General features: G+C 44.4%; 1 protein-coding gene across 2 annotated transcripts in view; it reads right to left on the bottom strand.

The window, feature by feature from the left end:
• The window catches only part of LOC128901947 (ubiquitin-conjugating enzyme E2 R2-like), a 71723-nt gene that overhangs the window by 12437 nt on the left and 42453 nt on the right, over nucleotides 1–16833 (bottom strand). For both annotated transcript variants that reach the window (XM_054184137.1, XM_054184138.1), the window contains 3 exons: nucleotides 11111–11197; nucleotides 6365–6462; nucleotides 698–832 (listed from right to left, as the gene is read on the bottom strand). In XM_054184137.1, coding sequence (XP_054040112.1) covers nucleotides 698–832; nucleotides 6365–6462; nucleotides 11111–11197 — 320 coding nt within the window. The remainder of the gene's footprint in view (nucleotides 1–697; nucleotides 833–6364; nucleotides 6463–11110; nucleotides 11198–16833) is intronic.

Genomic DNA, 16833 nt, shown 5'->3' with positions numbered 1-16833 from the left:
CAGCAACTGACTGCCCAGCATAGCTCCAACCAGGGGTATACCCTGTACACCCAGCTAGCAGGGTCAATGCAGATGTGGACTTGCCCCAGGTAAGCATGACAGTGGTCCCACTGCAGTATGGGCTGCCTATCCACCACTCCACAGCAACTCTGGCTCAAGTTTACATCATCTCCCTACAGCACCTGATGAACCATGAACTTCTCAAAGTACAGTCAAGACTGAACAGTGCTTCCAGCTAATCAAATCCAGCTTTGTAAGCACTTGCCAAATCCTGCTGATATTCCTTCAAATTGGAGGGACAAGATTATGATTCATGAGTGCATTAAGCACAGAATTAGTAGGATGCAGTCAGTTTGAATCCCCAAGCAATGCAAGCAGCGCTCAAAGGTAAGCAGGGACTTTGACTGGTATTTACTAGCAGCCAATAGGTTTTGCAGACCATCATGCCAGATTAGTCTAAAAAGAACAATTCAAAGACAGATCAGCCCAGTCCTCCTGCTGCAGAAGTTTGCACCACTTCTGTGTGCTGAAAATCCTAGAGGGACCAGAAGCATGGACTTGGATTAAGACTGTAAAATTCATTTCCAAAGGAGGAACCACAGCAAGAAGCTGGTTTCAGCAAATTCTGCAAACAGCCTGTTTCATAGGATTCAAAGCAGGAGGTCAGTAGCATATCATCACACACAGCAAAGCTTACCTTATGATTTCAGCATACTCCTTGTCTTTTCCTTTACTGTCCCTCCATTTCCTGAACATGACTGATGCATCCACATTGGCAGGAGAGAATGTGTTGGGCTCGTTAAGCAAAGAAATTACACTCAGTAAGATAGTCCTGAAAAAGGTAACCACAGCAACAGAGTCAGAGCTAACACATTCATGGATTCTGGATGCTGACAACTTATTTAGGTGATCCATCAGAAACTTGTTTAAAGTCAAAACTTAAGGATAATCAAGGATAGCTAAGGATAATAGTTGAAGTAAGAGCAGATATTTATGAACTTCAGACCCTGGCCTTCGGCATAGGGAAGATGACACAATACAAACCTCAAAGACCTAATCTGACATCAGATTATCACATCTGTGCACATGCTTGTGATGGGACAGTAGACAAAGCTAGCATTACACCAGAATTCAGCTTGTCCACACCACTCATGGATGGTGCAGCGTTGGAAACCTACTTGGTAAGCCTGTTCCTCATGACATTCATCCTCCCATCAGAAAGCCAGGCTCTTTGCCTACCCCATGTAGGAAGGACCACTATGATCCAACGCCATCAGATGAGGCTGCACTGCCTTCCCTCCCCCACAGCATGTTAAGAGGTTGGATCTGTGGCCAGGTCTCTCCTCAGCCTGTGCGCCACTAAGGCACTCAAGCACAGCAAGGGACAGTGCAGATGTTTTTCAATACCCAGGCAAGCTGCCAAGGACCCAGCAGGATTTGGCTGCTGGTACTCAGCAAAGACAGCATGAGCCAGTCCTGTAACCCCTGGCAGACAACCTTCCTGGATTTCTAGCAGCAGCACAGAGCTGCTAGCTGCCCCACTCTGCTGGCATTTACCAGGGACAAACACCACCTCCCTTGCCCAGACCCTTCTCCTGCATTTCCTACAACCGTTTGCACTTGAGATTCAGCCCTTTGCTGCTCACACAGTGCCACAACCAGCACAAAACTCAACAGCAAGTCCCATCAGGCAGCTCTGCACACCCAGCCACCTGGCTGTAGCTACCACTGCAATAGCTTCACATGTCCAAGGTGGTCCTGCTGGCAACAGCTTTAAATTTAAAGAGAAGGGAAGAAGAAGAGGCAAGAAATAAGTCTTGAAATACAGCAGTACATAGCAACTGCTTTGCAGAACTTGATTAAATGAGACTACAGTCCCAGCTGCACTTGCATTGATTTAGGGGCACATTCAGAGCAGTGCATGTTGAACACATCTACCAGATCATATATCTGGGATACAGTTCCAGGAAATGCTTGGTCATTTGTATGCAGAGTGTTTTTGAAAGGTTTTGAAACTAAACACTTGTGTCTGGCCAGACTGTTCAGCACAGCTATCGGGAAAGCCTTATACAATTTACTTTCAAAATGATATAATTCAGTAGGAAAACCAGCAGCAGCTCTGGAAAAAACCCCGCGTCTGGTCAGACTGGAATGGTGGGCAGAGTCATAGAACTGTCTAGGTTGGAAGGGACCTTTAAGATCATTGAGTCCAACCATCAACCTAACTCTGACAAAAACCATCACTAAACCATATTTCTAAGCACTACAACTACCCATCTTTTAAATACCTCTAGAGACGGTGACTCAACCACTTCCCTGGGCAGCCTGTTCCAATGCTTGATAACCCCTTCAGTGTAAAAATTTTTCCTAATATCCAGTCTAAACCTCCCCTGGTGCAGCTTGAGGCCATTTCCTCTTGTCCTATCACCTGTTACTTGGGAGAAGAGACTGACCCCCACCTCTCTACAGCCTCCTTTCAGGTAGTTGTAGAGAGCGATAAGGTCTCCCCTTAGCCTCCTTTTCTCCAGGCTAAATAACCCCAGCTCCCTCAGCCACTCCTCATAAGGCTTGTTCTCCAGACCCCTCACCAGCTTTTTTGCCCTTCTCTGGACCCACTCCAGCACCTCAATGTCTTTTTTTGTGGTGAAGGGCCCAAAACTGGACACAGTACTCCAGGTGGGGTCTCACCAGTGCCAAGTACAGGGGGACGATCACTTCCCTAGTCCTACTCACCACACTGTTCCTGATACAGGCCAGGATGCTGTTGGTCTTCTTGGCCACCTGGGCACACTGCTGGCTCATATTCAGCCGGCAGTCGACCAACACCCCCAGGTCCTTTTCTGCTGGGCAGCTCTCTAGCCACTCTGCCCCAAGCTTGTAATGCTGCATGGGGCTGTTGTGACCCAGCACTCGGCCTTGTTGAACCTCAACAGAAGAAGAGATTGTCTTTTACTTAATCTCAAGAATTCATTTAAAAGCCTTTAATTCTCAGCAAATAGGCTGTAAAGCCAGCATGTCAGCTCCAACATCATTGCAGCAGCTTTACTATAGAGCAAGCAAATTCTAAGGAAGGCTGAGGACAGGAATTCACGTCTGGATTTAGCATCTACTCTACCACACAAAGTGAGGAGAATCCGGTTTTCACTGTGGTGCTCCCAGACTCCAAAGTCACTGCAAAGCTACTTAAATACACCAAGGTTATTAGAGTTGAGGCTCTCTGCACTCTTCATTCCAGACCAGCACATTAGATCAACTCCATCACTGCTGATACCTTAAGAGCTGGACAGTGTGCTCTGACTTAAACCTTGCTGCTGTGGGTAAACAAGGTGAACAAGGTACAGTAATAGGAAGGGATCCCAGTACACGGGATCTGACAGGACCAAAACCACAAAAAAGTTCAACCATGTGTGACTGAAAACATCCTCAGCATCAAATATAAACTGCACCAGACTGGATACAGACTGACCCTCTCCAGTATTGTCATGGATCTGTTTCTCCCTCAGGGGAGGTTGTTCTAGCATGTTGTTTCATGCAAGTAGTTTTTATGCTGAGTGGGGATTTCAAGTCCACCTTCTGCTTTCTTACATCCCCCACCCCATTCTGGGCAACGGTGTGCTCACCAGCTGCCATGCTACTTCATTTTAAGTGTTTACAGTGCTGTTGTCTTCAGAGTGAGCCCCTCTACATCCCTTTATCAGCAGAGGAGAGAAGCCAGTAGAGGTTCAAGGAATCAGACCTGTTAAGTGCCTTTTTCTTTCCACGTGTCAACAGAAGGCTCAGACATGGATGAATTTAATCTAAACAAAACCAGACACTACATAGGGTGTCTGGGGCTCCCAACCAGCACATCCTGTTGTATAACTTGTTGAAAAGGATTTTTTTTTTTTTTTTTATTCCAGCTACTATCTACACTGTAGCTTCTCAGAGCCACCTTTAGAGGTATGTATAGATTTTTCCAAACACATTTTTGCTCTCCAGTATAAAAGTAAGAGGCTTTGGCTGTACTGACAGTAATGTTAGATCTGGACAGTTTCTGCAACCAGCTCAATGCACTAAAGCAGCCAAAAAAAGCCAACAAAAACGGACATCCTCAGGAAACAAAGCAATAATAGGACAGGGCATCACCTATCTTCACAAGATAGAGATGTACCAATATCTTGAATACTGTGCTCAGTTCTGGCCTGTGCACCTCAAAGGACAGAGTGAGGCCAGGGGAAACATGGGCAACTGAAATGATCAAAGAGCCTCAACTCAAGCCCTACCACCACTTCCTCAGTTTTATGGAACATGAGAAAAGCAGTATTCTCTGCCACACAGATCACAGCTGCATTCCTTCACATCTTGCTGGATGTTTGCCATATTTACTTATGCCTGCCCTCATTAGCTGAGTGATGGGAAAGTCCATATTAGCTGTGTTTAAAAAAAAATTAATGAGTATGCTTGACACCAGGTAGAAGCACAGGTGCTCTCAAAGTTGAAGAATGACATTTCCCCCCTCCAGACACTTCAACCACAGTTGCCTGTAGTAAACAGTCAATACTCAGCAGGATTTACAAAATTCAGCAGCTGAAGAGAAGCCCCAGGTTACACACATAGCATGCTCCCTTCACACACCTTCAGCCCTGCTGCCTCCTGTCTGACACTCCAGAGCCTTGCAAAGCCAGATGGGACCCCAGCAGGACGCATTTCTATCAGCTCTTAGCCCAACAGGTGATGCTGGCAGCAGGCTAACAGTTAAGGATGAGTTTTATTTCTGCTTGCTGATACAGCTGAGGAATGTTCTCTCTCCAAATGTCACCCAACATGTTCCAAGAGAGTAAGCACCAAAAATTGCACCACGGTAAGGAAGAGCAAAAATCGGAGAACTAGCACCATGAGAAGTTTCGTGTCAATCTTTAGGGTTGTACATAATGAAATACTCAAAATGTGCGTGCAATATAAGTAATTAATGCTCAAAGCTGTTTCCTAACTATGAGTTGAAGCTCGTCACCTAGTCCTAACCATATCAGATGTATGAAAAAACAGTTTAATAGCCATGTGAGCAGAGGGACAGGTGAACATAACTTCGCAATATATAGCTTAAAATAGTATTTAATGTTTTTTTAAATTTTTTTAAAAATCTAAACTAGAACTAACTTTGAGAGGTTGCTTCATACTCACTTGTACTTGGTACAGGTGGATTGGATAACATTTCCCTCAAGGTCTGAAGGTCAGATTCCCAACCCTTCGTGACTTCACACAGCTAAGATGCACCATTTCTCTTGAGCCTTTTTAACCTTGAAGTAGTATGCTCCAGGAGGAACATCATTTGTTATGATTCACTGACTGCTACAATTCCTAGTCTCCTTCCACATTAGCTCTAGTTCAGCACTTTGCAGAGAGCATGTGTGACAATCCTATTCCAAGGGTCAAGAATCCAATAAATCCCCCTTGCTAGATCTTTGCTTTGACAAAGGTTCTTTTCAAATGAATTTAATGAAGCCAAGTTAGATGAAAGCTGAGTCAAACTATCAGACAACCCTTTTCAAATCACTGCACTCCCTCGGGAGTGCTGAGATCCCTAGCTGGATTTACCAATAAATAACAGATTTCAAGTTGGGGAACCAACATCTAACAAATCACTCTGAAAGCAAGCATAATTCTCATATGATATGCAATTATTTTAATCTTCTTTGGATAATAAATCAGATTTTAAAAGTTAGAACAGGAAGTATCTTACTTCGAGGTTCCACTACATCACTTACTACTCCAGCTGCACAGGTCAGTGAGCTGCTACTTGATGTGAGTTTTATCAGTTCTTTATTGTCAGTCTTGTAATGAGAATGAAATTCACCTGGCATTTCAAAAAAATGAACAGGTTAGCCTTGAATACCTCTGGTACTTAGTGATCCTTCAGTTTTTTGGCAGGAAGAAAACTACCTGACTAACTGCTCAAGATACTATGCTGTAGGACAGGAGACAGAGACAAATACCAGAATGCAAACAGTAGGTAAGATTATGCACAGTTACTCCTACTGGGCCCAAATACCCAAAAATGTTCTTTTCCACTAGTGGTATCTTGGGGGAGTTTGAAAAACTTAAGTGTAGGATAACATGGACTGGGAAAGGCTAAAACATTTGAGATAATTTGCTTTAAGAGCATGAAACCCTGTGAACAGGACAGAAGTCTCCACATTGTTAGCCCAGCATCAGGAAACACACCACTTCAGACAGCTTGATAAGTCTGGTTCCCACCCAATTCAAGACCTAAAGCCCCCAAAGTCTTAAATTCTTTTCCAAACCTTTCCCAACACAGGCCTTAGTCTTGGAGAGAGACAACAGGCCTTTGAGGTCACTGCTGTACATCACAGATTCACACTGTTACCTGACATTTTGGGTAGGGTTCCACCTCTCGGATGGCAGCTCTCCACTTTGTGGGTCATCTACAGGTGGGTGAAGAATTGAAATACATACATCTCCATTCTGCAAGACAGAAACAAAAGTTCAGAATAGCCTGGCTTAAGGCAGAGGTCTGATGACTCAAATCCGACACTGCCTACGTTCTGAGCAGTTTAACCTTGTTGATACGGACACCCCAAAGTACCAGTAAAAATACATGCAAGAACTGGAAACATTTCTCAATTCTTCCTGGGTCTACTGTATTTATATGTTCAAAAGTCTCCCTTGCTAAACAGGATTAGTCTACAAATTGGTACAAAGCAATCTCAAGTCGAGGTTTAAAGAATGTAGCAAAGCAAGCAAGAATAGAAATGAAATAATATAAAACTAAATTGGTCTCCAGAGAGCAAGCATTGTCACAGTGATAGAAGTGAGCTTTAGTCACAAGAAACCCAGAGTAGGGTTAAAAAAATTTTTTGTTCCCAGCAGTAGCCAAGTTAGCTACAGGAATTTTTTAATTGAAGGCTTTAGCACTCTACTAGCTCAGGTATCAAAACAATGCTTCTCCTGAGACACAAGGGCATTGAACAGATGGTGCAGGGCAGGCTTATACGCCTCCCCTAGGACACAACTGTTTGAAACATCAGGTGAAAAAGCAGGATATGCTTTCTGAAGGTTTCACTGAAAATCCTTTTCAGCATACAAGAGGAAGAATATTTTGGCAGCATATGGAAACCATACAGCCACATAATCCTCAATCTGTGTTCTACTCACCAGTGTTATAGCCTGAATATAGATTTAAAGCTCCATAAGGCCTACCATTTATAAACACTTGAAGAAGCCTGCAAAACCAATTCTCCATCAGCAACAGCACTCTGACATGATTACTTTGTAGGAGTGCCGTAGCAATATTCACCACAGATGATGTTCTTCACTGAAGTTAACTCCATGGGCTTGTGGGGTCCCAATACCTTACTGGAGGATGGGGTGAAGGTGCAGATAGGGCCTGAGGCTGGCCAGCAGATGTTGGCCTCTCCGGCTGGCTGCCTCTTGCAGCCAGCTGCTGGGATGTCTTACAAGTTCCCAGAGGCAGCCCCACACCTTCAGGTGGCGCAGCCCCACACCTTCAGGTGGCGCAGCCCCACACCTTCAGGTGGCGCAGCCCCACACCTTCAGGTGGCGCAGCCCCAGCTGATAGGCAGCACTCACACTGTCATTTGTCACCCTGATCCAAGGTACAGATCGATGATAGGAACAAGAGAGAAGTTGCAGATTGGTTCTGTTCAAGACCACGGGCTACCAGTTCCCCATGCACCTGATCTCAGCTATGTCCTGAGGACCCTCCAACACTGCTCAACGCATAGGAGCCAAAACACAAAGTAGCACTGCTCACAGCGATAGCATCCATGCCTTTGAGGCCGAGACCGTGATTACAGCAACAGATAGCAGCAGCTCACCTGAAGGGCCTCCCAAACATTTCAACTTTCCTTGATTAACAATGACATTTGTTTTATAGCCAAACAAGATCCTGCTTCAACACTGGAGGCTTGTGATCAGTATCCAGATTTCAGCAGCTCACTAACTCTGCCAGATATGCTAATTTAGCAAGCCCTCATCACTTTGAAGCTTCCCCCCCAAGAACACAACAAAAACCAACAATGTAGCACCTGAAGCTGCTGAATACACACTTATATTGCTGGAACAGTTTGCCATAACAAGGCAGTTTCCTTTTTAGGACTCCAACAGGCTTGTGCAATCTAGAAAATATTTTTTAATATCATTTTAAGGTGAAGTTAACCTTACTAACGTTAGATTATGTTCACAGCCTATTCTGGTTTTATTAGTGATTTCTATGAGTTTACCCAGTTTCTCCTTTAACTATCTCCTGGGAGAATGCTGTGCTGGTGGCCAGGAGAAACCATCACTGCACTCAGGGGAAGTTCCTCATGTGATCAGGTAAGCAGCATGTGGACAAGCAGATATTTGGCAATATTAAGATATAGAGGGAAGCAAGAATGTGAGAAGTTTCCTTCTTGCAACAATCAACGTTACGTGTCTGGGAATTCAAGCAGGGCAGCACTGCATTATAGAGTCTGGAATGGTAGAGGTGTCATGAGGCCTGATGAGATCAGCACAAGGTTTTAGGGATCACTGTAGTCAATGGGAGAGCCTTTCCCCAGTCACATTTTTTAAAGATATAAGCAAGGAGAATGGGGTATTCATCTGCCAATGCGAAGTAGCCTATACTTCTATTAGGACTGAGAACTTACGTCATAAAAATAAAAACCACATCTTGAATGCAGTTTTACCAAAATTCAACCAGATGACCCAAGTAAAGTGGAGATGGGGAAAAAACACAAGTTATTCAAGTCTCATTGCTCAGAACTGGAACGTCAGTCCCAAGCTCTCCATCTGGTTTGACCAGCAGATTCTGTAAACTGCTACTTTCTTTCATCTTCCTTACATTGAAAGATTTTTTTCCCCTCTTCCTGGCAAACTCTCAAGCCCTTTGCTGATTTATTCTCAGGTGGTTTTTTTGGAGTTATCCCAGTGCCTCATCTTCATTGCTTAAACGTTGTTTCCAAAACAGCCTGCAAGCTGCTTCAGATTCCCTCAGTTCCAAGAAATACTACTATAAACACAAAGTACAAAGCTGAGAGATGGAGTGTTTGAAGAGTAACCCCAAGATGTACCCATTAAGTTTTGGGTTAGTTTCTCCCCTTACCTTCAGTTGTTCTAGAGCCAATTTTTCATCTTTCCCACCAGGACTGGGAGAGGTCCTTTCCAAGACTCATTTTGTACATACCATTTTGGTAACCATTTCCCACTCACCTCCTGCATGAGAATTTCTGGATTCAGAATCAACACCTGCAGTATGGATCTGCAGTAATCTGCAGGTCTCAAAGTTGTCTTTATTTATAGATCAAACTCCCACGTAACTGAAATAGAGCCTTAAAGAGAAACATCATCCTTAGCTACATGCAAGATTCAGTGCCAAGTCCAAAACTCAAGTCAGAATACTGTCAGGTGACCAATTTCAAGATGTCCCTGGGCTTAGGGCAATCCTCCTGAGCATCCAGTAATTAAAGCTGATTAGTATCTTGTTTTACATTGAAGTTTGGAGAGGCTTTTGACCATTTATTACAAAGCCATCAGTGCTGTTTTCACCATGACATTTGAAGCATGCTCATTCCAGGCTGGGCATTTAGTAGCAGCAACTTGTTAGAAAAGGACCTTCCAAGACCAAGGCATTAACTGAAGCCATCATTTGTTCGCAGCAAGGAGAAGTAACATTCCTGTTTTGAAGTGGACCCAAAGGAAGCCTGCAGAACCACTCATAGGAAGACCTGTGATAAGGTGACAGAGCTGCACTAACAGGAGTATTTTTGAAAGGCCTTTAGCTCTTCATAAGCTATTCAAGCAGTACTAGTAGGCTGACACTTTGCTAGGATATCCAAGAGTTTAGCAGGTATTTGACTGGCCTCCATTAAAAGCTTAAGTCAAGTTTTGAGCCAAAACAGGACTTCAACTTTCAAATACAGCTCTATGAAATTTGGTAATTTTGAACCAATTGTATGAAATGAAATGCTTCTTCCAACAGTCTTTGCAGTAGCACTATTAGCAGAGACTAACTGTCTCAAGCTGCTGCTCACATGAGCTCTAACATAACAACTCAACTCAACCAGGCTCTAGGATAAGCCTTAAAGGTCACTTGATAGATGAAAGCCCAACAAGAAACACAACATAGTCCATTCATACCAGATGCAGGGCAACATATGCTATGCCCCAGCAACAGCAGAGGTTAGCCTGAGCACTGCCATATTAACACAGCTGGGCTAACATCAGCCCCTGAGCTAGTCCATCAGCAGAGCACTATGCCATGCTGAAATGCACCAGACATCCTCATTGCAGCACTTCCCCCAGTGCTTTACCTTAAATCTCTCCAAGCAGCCTGTACTCAGCGTCATGAAGACAATGCTTTCAAGCTAGGGAGTGCTGCTTTCTAAAAAGTATTTATATAAAATCATTTCCCTTCTGGACCTGCTATATAGTTGTACCATGATCCAATCATGGACCTGATAGCCCAGTGTTACACTTTGAATGACCCACACATGCACTGAACTAAGGGACACTTCAAATTGGCTAGCAGACATTAAGCCCAAAGGTATCTGTTCACTCTGGTCCCAGGGTGACCAGGCTGTGCATGACTCCTCCTGAAGCTGGACTCCAGCTCCAGTTCTTTCTGCAGTCAGAACACCCCAAGTCTAAACCCCTTCATCGTAGGCTGACTGCTGCAGAAAACCATTTCCTGCTATTTCTTGTCTCATCACACAGTTTTATAGAATATACTCAAATTAAAAGTGTATTTGAAAGGTGTACAAACAACAACTAGTTGCCCAAGTATCACAGTAGGGCAAGACCCCACACACCAGCCTTGATTCAAGAATCCCCTAAAATTGCCAACGCTCATGGCATAGCACTTCAGCTGAGGCTGCCTGCTGCACTTCCAGGTATGAGAAAGACTCCATCCCTGCCTACAGGAACAGCATTTCCTACAACATTTAGATTTAATTCTGCAACCACAAAGCTGACATTTAAACACCAACAGCTAGCCACTTTAGTTATGGCTAGAGATATTTAGTACCTTCAATGCTTCTAGAAATCTAAGGACATAGAAAACCTTCTCATATGCCTGAGAAAAAAATATTAATTAGTTTAAAAAACACTTTACCTCATAAATATTGGGGTGCCACATTTTGGTCAGGAATCTGAAGGTAGGTGGTGAATATGGATAGTCAATAGGAAATTTAATGTGAGCCTGGAAAAAAGCAAAATATTTTAGTTATGAAACAGAACAAAGAGATCAACAAGCAACCATTACAGCGAAAACCTGGAAAAAACAATTTCCATTAAGTCCATTAAATAGTTCATTTTTTATATCAATGGCCATGTAGACTCACAGTATAACTCTACACAATTTCTTATGAGCAAACCACTAACTGAACAAGAAAAAACTAAACACCAGGAATTACCTGGGCTGGTAATGCTCAGAAAACAAGCCAAAAGGCATTTACCAAGTCCTAATTCAAGCAGTACTATCCAACAACTGTTGTTCAACAGGGTAAAATAGATTTGAAAAGCTAGAACTCAAGGGCAAAGGAGTCCAGGAAGGCTGGACATTCTTCAAGAAGGAAATCTTTAAATCACAGGAACTGGCTGTCCCCATGTACTGTAAAATGAGCTGGCAGGGAAGAAGACCAGCCCAGCTAAACTGAGCGCTCTGGCTGGAACTCAGGAAGACAAGGAAAGTTTACGGCCATTGGAAAAAGGGGCAGGACGCTCAGGAAGGCTACAAAGACTGTGTGAGGCTATGCAAGGAGAAAATTAGAAGGGCCAAAGCCCAACTAGAACTGAATCTGGCTAATGCTGTAAAAGACAATAAAAAAAAAGTTTCTATAAATACACGAACAACAAAAGGAGGACTAAGGAGAATCTCCATCCTTTATTGGATGCAGGAGGGAAAAGAGAGTGACAAAGGATGAGGAAAAGACTGAGGTACTTAATGCCTTCTTCACCTCAGTCTTTAATAGTAAGACCAATTGTTCTCAGGGTATCCATCCCCCTGAGCTGGAAGGCAGAGATGGGGAACAGAATAAAGCTCCCATAATCCAAGGGGAAATGGTTAGCAAGATGCTACACCACTTAGACACACACAAGTCTATGGGGCCAGATGGGATCCACCCAAGGGTACTGAGGAAGCTGGCTAAAGTGCTCACTGAGCCACTTCCCATCATTTACCAGCAGTCCTGGCTAACCGGGGAGGGTCACGGTTGACTGGAAGATAGCAAATGTGATGCCCATCTACAAGAAGGAGCCAGAAGGAGGACCCAGGGAACTACAGGCCTGTCAGTCTGACCTCGGTGCCTGGGAAGATTATGGAACAGATCATCATATGGTACGTACAGGACAACCAGGTGATCAGGCCCAGTCAGCATGGGTTTATGAAAGGCAGGTCCTGCTTGACTAAGCTCATCTCCTCCTATGACAAGATGACTCGCTTAGTGGATGAGGGAAAGGCTGTGGATGTTGTCTACCTAGACTTTAGTAAAGCTTTTGACACCATTTCCCACAGCGTTCTCCTGGAGAAACTGGCTGCTCACAGCTTGGACAGGCATACGTTTTGCCGGGTGAAAAACCGGCTGGATGGCTGGGCCCAGAGAGTGGTGGTGAATGCAGTTAAATCCAGTTGGCAGCCAGTCACCAGTGGTGCTCCCCGGGGCTCAGTACTGGGGCCTGTTCTCTTTAATATCTTTATCAACGATCTGGACAAGGGGATCGAGTGCACCCTCAGTAAGTTTGCAGACAACACCAAGTTAGGTGGGAGCGTTGATCTGCTTGAGGGTAGAAAGGCGTTGCAGAGGGATCTGGACAGGCTGGATCCATGGGCCAAGGCCAATGGTATGAGGTTCAACAAGGCCAACTGCCAGGTCCTGCACCTGAGTCACAACAGCTCCATGCAACACTACAAGCTTGGGGAAGTGTGGTTGGAAAGCTGCCTGTTGGAAAAGGACCTGGGGGTATTGGTGGACAGCTGGCTGAATATGAGCCAGCAGTGTGCCCAGGCGGCCAAGGCATCCAATAGCATCCTGGCATGTGTTAGGGATGGTGTGGCCAGCAGGACTAAAACTCAGCACTGGTGAGGCCTCACCTTGAATACTATATTTAGTTTTGGGCCCCTCACTACAAAAAATACATTGAGGTGCTGGAGCATGTCCAAAGAAGGGCAACAAAGCTGGTGAGGGGTCAGGAGCAGAGGTTTTATGAGGAGCAGCTGAGGGAGCTGGGGTTGTTTAGCCTGGAGAAAAAGGAGGCTGAGGGGAGACCTTATCACTCTCTACAACTACCTGAAAGGAGGCTGTAGAGAGGTGGGGGTCGGTCTCTTCTCCCAAGTAACAAGCAATAGGACAAGAGGAAATGGCCTCAAGTTGCACCAGGGGAGGCTTAGGATGAATATTAGGAATATTTTCTTCACTGAAAGGGTTATCAAGCATTGGAACAGGCTGCCCAGGGAAGCGGTTGAATCGCCATCCCTGGGGGTATTTAAGAGACATGTAGATGTGGTGCTGAGGGACATGGTTTAGTGATGGACTTGACAGTGCTAGGTTAACAGTTGGACTTGATGATCTTAAAGGTCTCTTCCAACCAAAACGATTCTATGATTCTAAGATATCATTGCTGTCTTGCTAGGTTCAGATGCAGACTAAAAACATTTGCTAAGGTGAAAAGACTTGTTTTATATTTGGCAGTGCAGATTTTTTAATTACTCTTCCTGTGCGGGGGGGGATAAATTGTTAAATACATGCTTAATTGAGATCCAAAAAGATCCAAAGGTTTTATTTTTTTGCCTTTCTTGTGCAAGAGTTTAACTGGTCCATCTACCTGTGGTCTTAATTCTACAATTCTTGCCACCACAAGCATTTCCCAAGTCTGAATGCCATCTGTGTCTGTTTAATAAATCAGTGCAACTTGATGATGAACGAAATATTGATGGGTGATGACAGCAAACGTTACCTTCCAGTGCTTCTAAGGTCAGCAGCCAGCTGTGGGGCAAGATTCTCAGAGCAGAGTCAGTTGTTGGAAGACTGCAGAGATCCCAGCACTGGATATTAACTTATCTGTGCTGTCCTGTCATTCACAGTAGCCAGAAAAGCCAGCCAGTAGGAAAGGCGGCTGAATTTAGACCGATTAAGTGTCAAAAATGCTCTCCTCTTTCAGCGGGACTCGCATACTGCTTTCTGCACTGTGGAGCACAGATCCTTCCTGTGGCACTGCTCAACCTTCCAAGAAAGTCCCACCAGTCTGGTGTGGCATCTCCAGAGAAGCATCTCCTGGCACCTGAACCACAGCTGGGCTCACATGCAACTGAGAATACAAGAAGAGACCCCAAAAGCAGGTCACATATGGAGAGAGCAGAATCCTGGGTCACCCTCTTCCGCTTAAGCATCTAATCATGCAACTTGGATGTGGGGTGCTGACCTTGTTCAACGGGACAAGCTATGGGAAGTTTTATTCCCAGAAACATAAGCAGGCAAACAAATTGGATTACTGAGCCATTGAGTACCTTAGATTGGTGTATACTTGTGCCTTGTAACCCAAATTTTATGAGGCCAGAGTGCCAGGTAGCCAGGAAAATAAGGGTTTCTGTTCACCTTTATGAAATAAATTCAGCAGCTCACATGGCTTTATGTTCTGCGCATGCCCTCTCATAATACTGACTGTATATAGGAATGTTATAGCAGCACTGAGTCCTCACCTCACAGTCATTTGCCACAGCATGCTCACAACCAAAAGATTTGATCTGCTTAAACAATCCTAGCCCACAGTTCAAGGTCAGTTACACAAATAGCATTGCTTCAAGAGCAGCAAGTGAATGCCTCGTCACCACACCACCACAGAAGTCAGTGTGCCACACTCATTGTCAGTGCTCTTGAGCCAGGGAGCATCCAAGCTTCAGACCAGGGCAGCTGTTAACACTCGTATGTGAGGACAGAAAGCTGGGGACAGGCTTAAGGCTGAATAAGAAGTTTCCCTTGGCCAGAGGCCACCTGCACACTCCTGAAGCTGTTCCCCTCCCTGGTTGCACAACCAAGCATGGCCCCACCAGCACAGGGCCAGCAGGTATCCATCTCCAGCTGTGCACAAGTCAGTACTGCAGTGCCCATGGTTTGACGGAGAGGTTTTTCCTGCCTCAGCTCTATGTCCCAGACCTCTGAACTGCTTAGTATAAACCCTTAAGACACAGCTGTGTTACTTTGACAATTTTTTCCCCCCAAAATTGCATGTTATGCAGAGAGGCTAGTCTGTCTATTTTCTGGGCAGAAACAGATGACTCTGTTCTTATTTATATCTGTACAAACACACTGACTTCCCTATTTGGGCAAAATAAGAATAGCTTCAAATGTGTGAAACTTAAGCCTCCTTATAGTGTCTAATACTTGTTGAAGGAGCCAAAGATACTTGGCAATATTGCACCTAAAGGTTACTCCAAATCATACATCTCCTCTTAGGTCTCTGCTTTAGAGAAGCAGCTGACACTTGAAACAGTCCTGCTGCAGGTATAGCTGAGGATGCTGGTACCTGAACCGGTAAAGCTCTAACACAAGTGCAGCTGGTTCTAGAAACTGTGTGTCCACTTCAGAAAAAGCTATTTTCCAACTTTTTCTGTTTGCAAAAGTAATAGAGTTTTGCTGGAGCAGTGGCAGGAATATTTGACGCTGCTTATTCAAAGCATCATGCTACATTACTGGCGTCTCTGGCAGCATGTGTGGAAGTCCTCCAGTTACGTATGTATGGGGTTGATATCCTGAGCACATGCCTCCACTTGCCAGGCTTCAGGGTCCAGAAGATTATCTCTTATTAAGAGCTGCATTAGCCTATGGCATCTTCAGCATGCTGTTCAATGTTATATTTTGAACTTTTATGACCTGGGTAAGTAATTTACTTTCTTGAAGCAGATTTATAAACAGGCATGTCTATGGAATGGTTGAGCATGAGACAGTACAATATACTTCGGACTTATCCTGGTCATTTCTCTAGTTTAATTTACTCAAATTCAAGTAATCACAACCAAAGCATATCACAGCATTCTGCATCAGGCTTGACAGAGTGAACTCACCTATTCATTCCCACACTTGCATACTCACCAAAACACAGCAGATTGCTTTATTGTTTGGTAAAGCAAGCCATACTGTTTGCCTCTGCTGAGTAGAGAGATGTCCAAGCTAGCTCTATATACCCTTCCCTTCAGCCTGTTTTAACTATTTTTAGACAATTCTTTAAACAAGCACCATTAACGAGTCAGTGAATGACTAATTGCCTTGATTCTCCTCTTACACAAGCCAGGCTGCATGCAAGAGGAAAGCTCTCCTCAAGGGACAGCCAGTCACATGTTCTGTTAAAAACACAGGGCAGGTCTTGATGCAGTCACCTCTTTCCTAAGCAGCAAGGGGAAAGGAATAGTTATAGCATTGCAAGTGTAAACCATAGCACTGTGCTGCAGTGTTACACAACTTTGCCTTTCTCAGCATGGCAGGCAGCAGTTCTAACAAGACTTCTTAAGCTGACATACCAGTGTTTATTTAAACAAGGGATATAGGTTTCTAGAGACTGAATAGCAACACCTAGGAATTGCAGTCAAAAACTTATCTATGCTGTCTGCCACACAAGCCAACTAAGCACTTATGCAGCCATGCTACTTATTTTTCAGCTACTGCATTACTGATGCTGAACCTTCCTGTTTGGAGCTGGTCACAGGCAGTAAGTCCAGGGAGACACAGGTAACACTTACTGATACAACTGTATTATGCATAGCCCCAGTGTGCAACCCGTCTGCAAAGTGTCTATAATCCTGTATGAGCCAGCGAGGTCTGATAAACCTATGCAAGCTGCCTCCCT

Source organism: Rissa tridactyla, chromosome W (genome assembly GCF_028500815.1).
Source record: "Rissa tridactyla isolate bRisTri1 chromosome W, bRisTri1.patW.cur.20221130, whole genome shotgun sequence".
NCBI lineage: Eukaryota > Metazoa > Chordata > Aves > Charadriiformes > Laridae > Rissa > Rissa tridactyla.
Note: the sequence above shows the minus strand (reverse complement) of the source record. Positions and strands in the feature narration are given on the sequence as shown.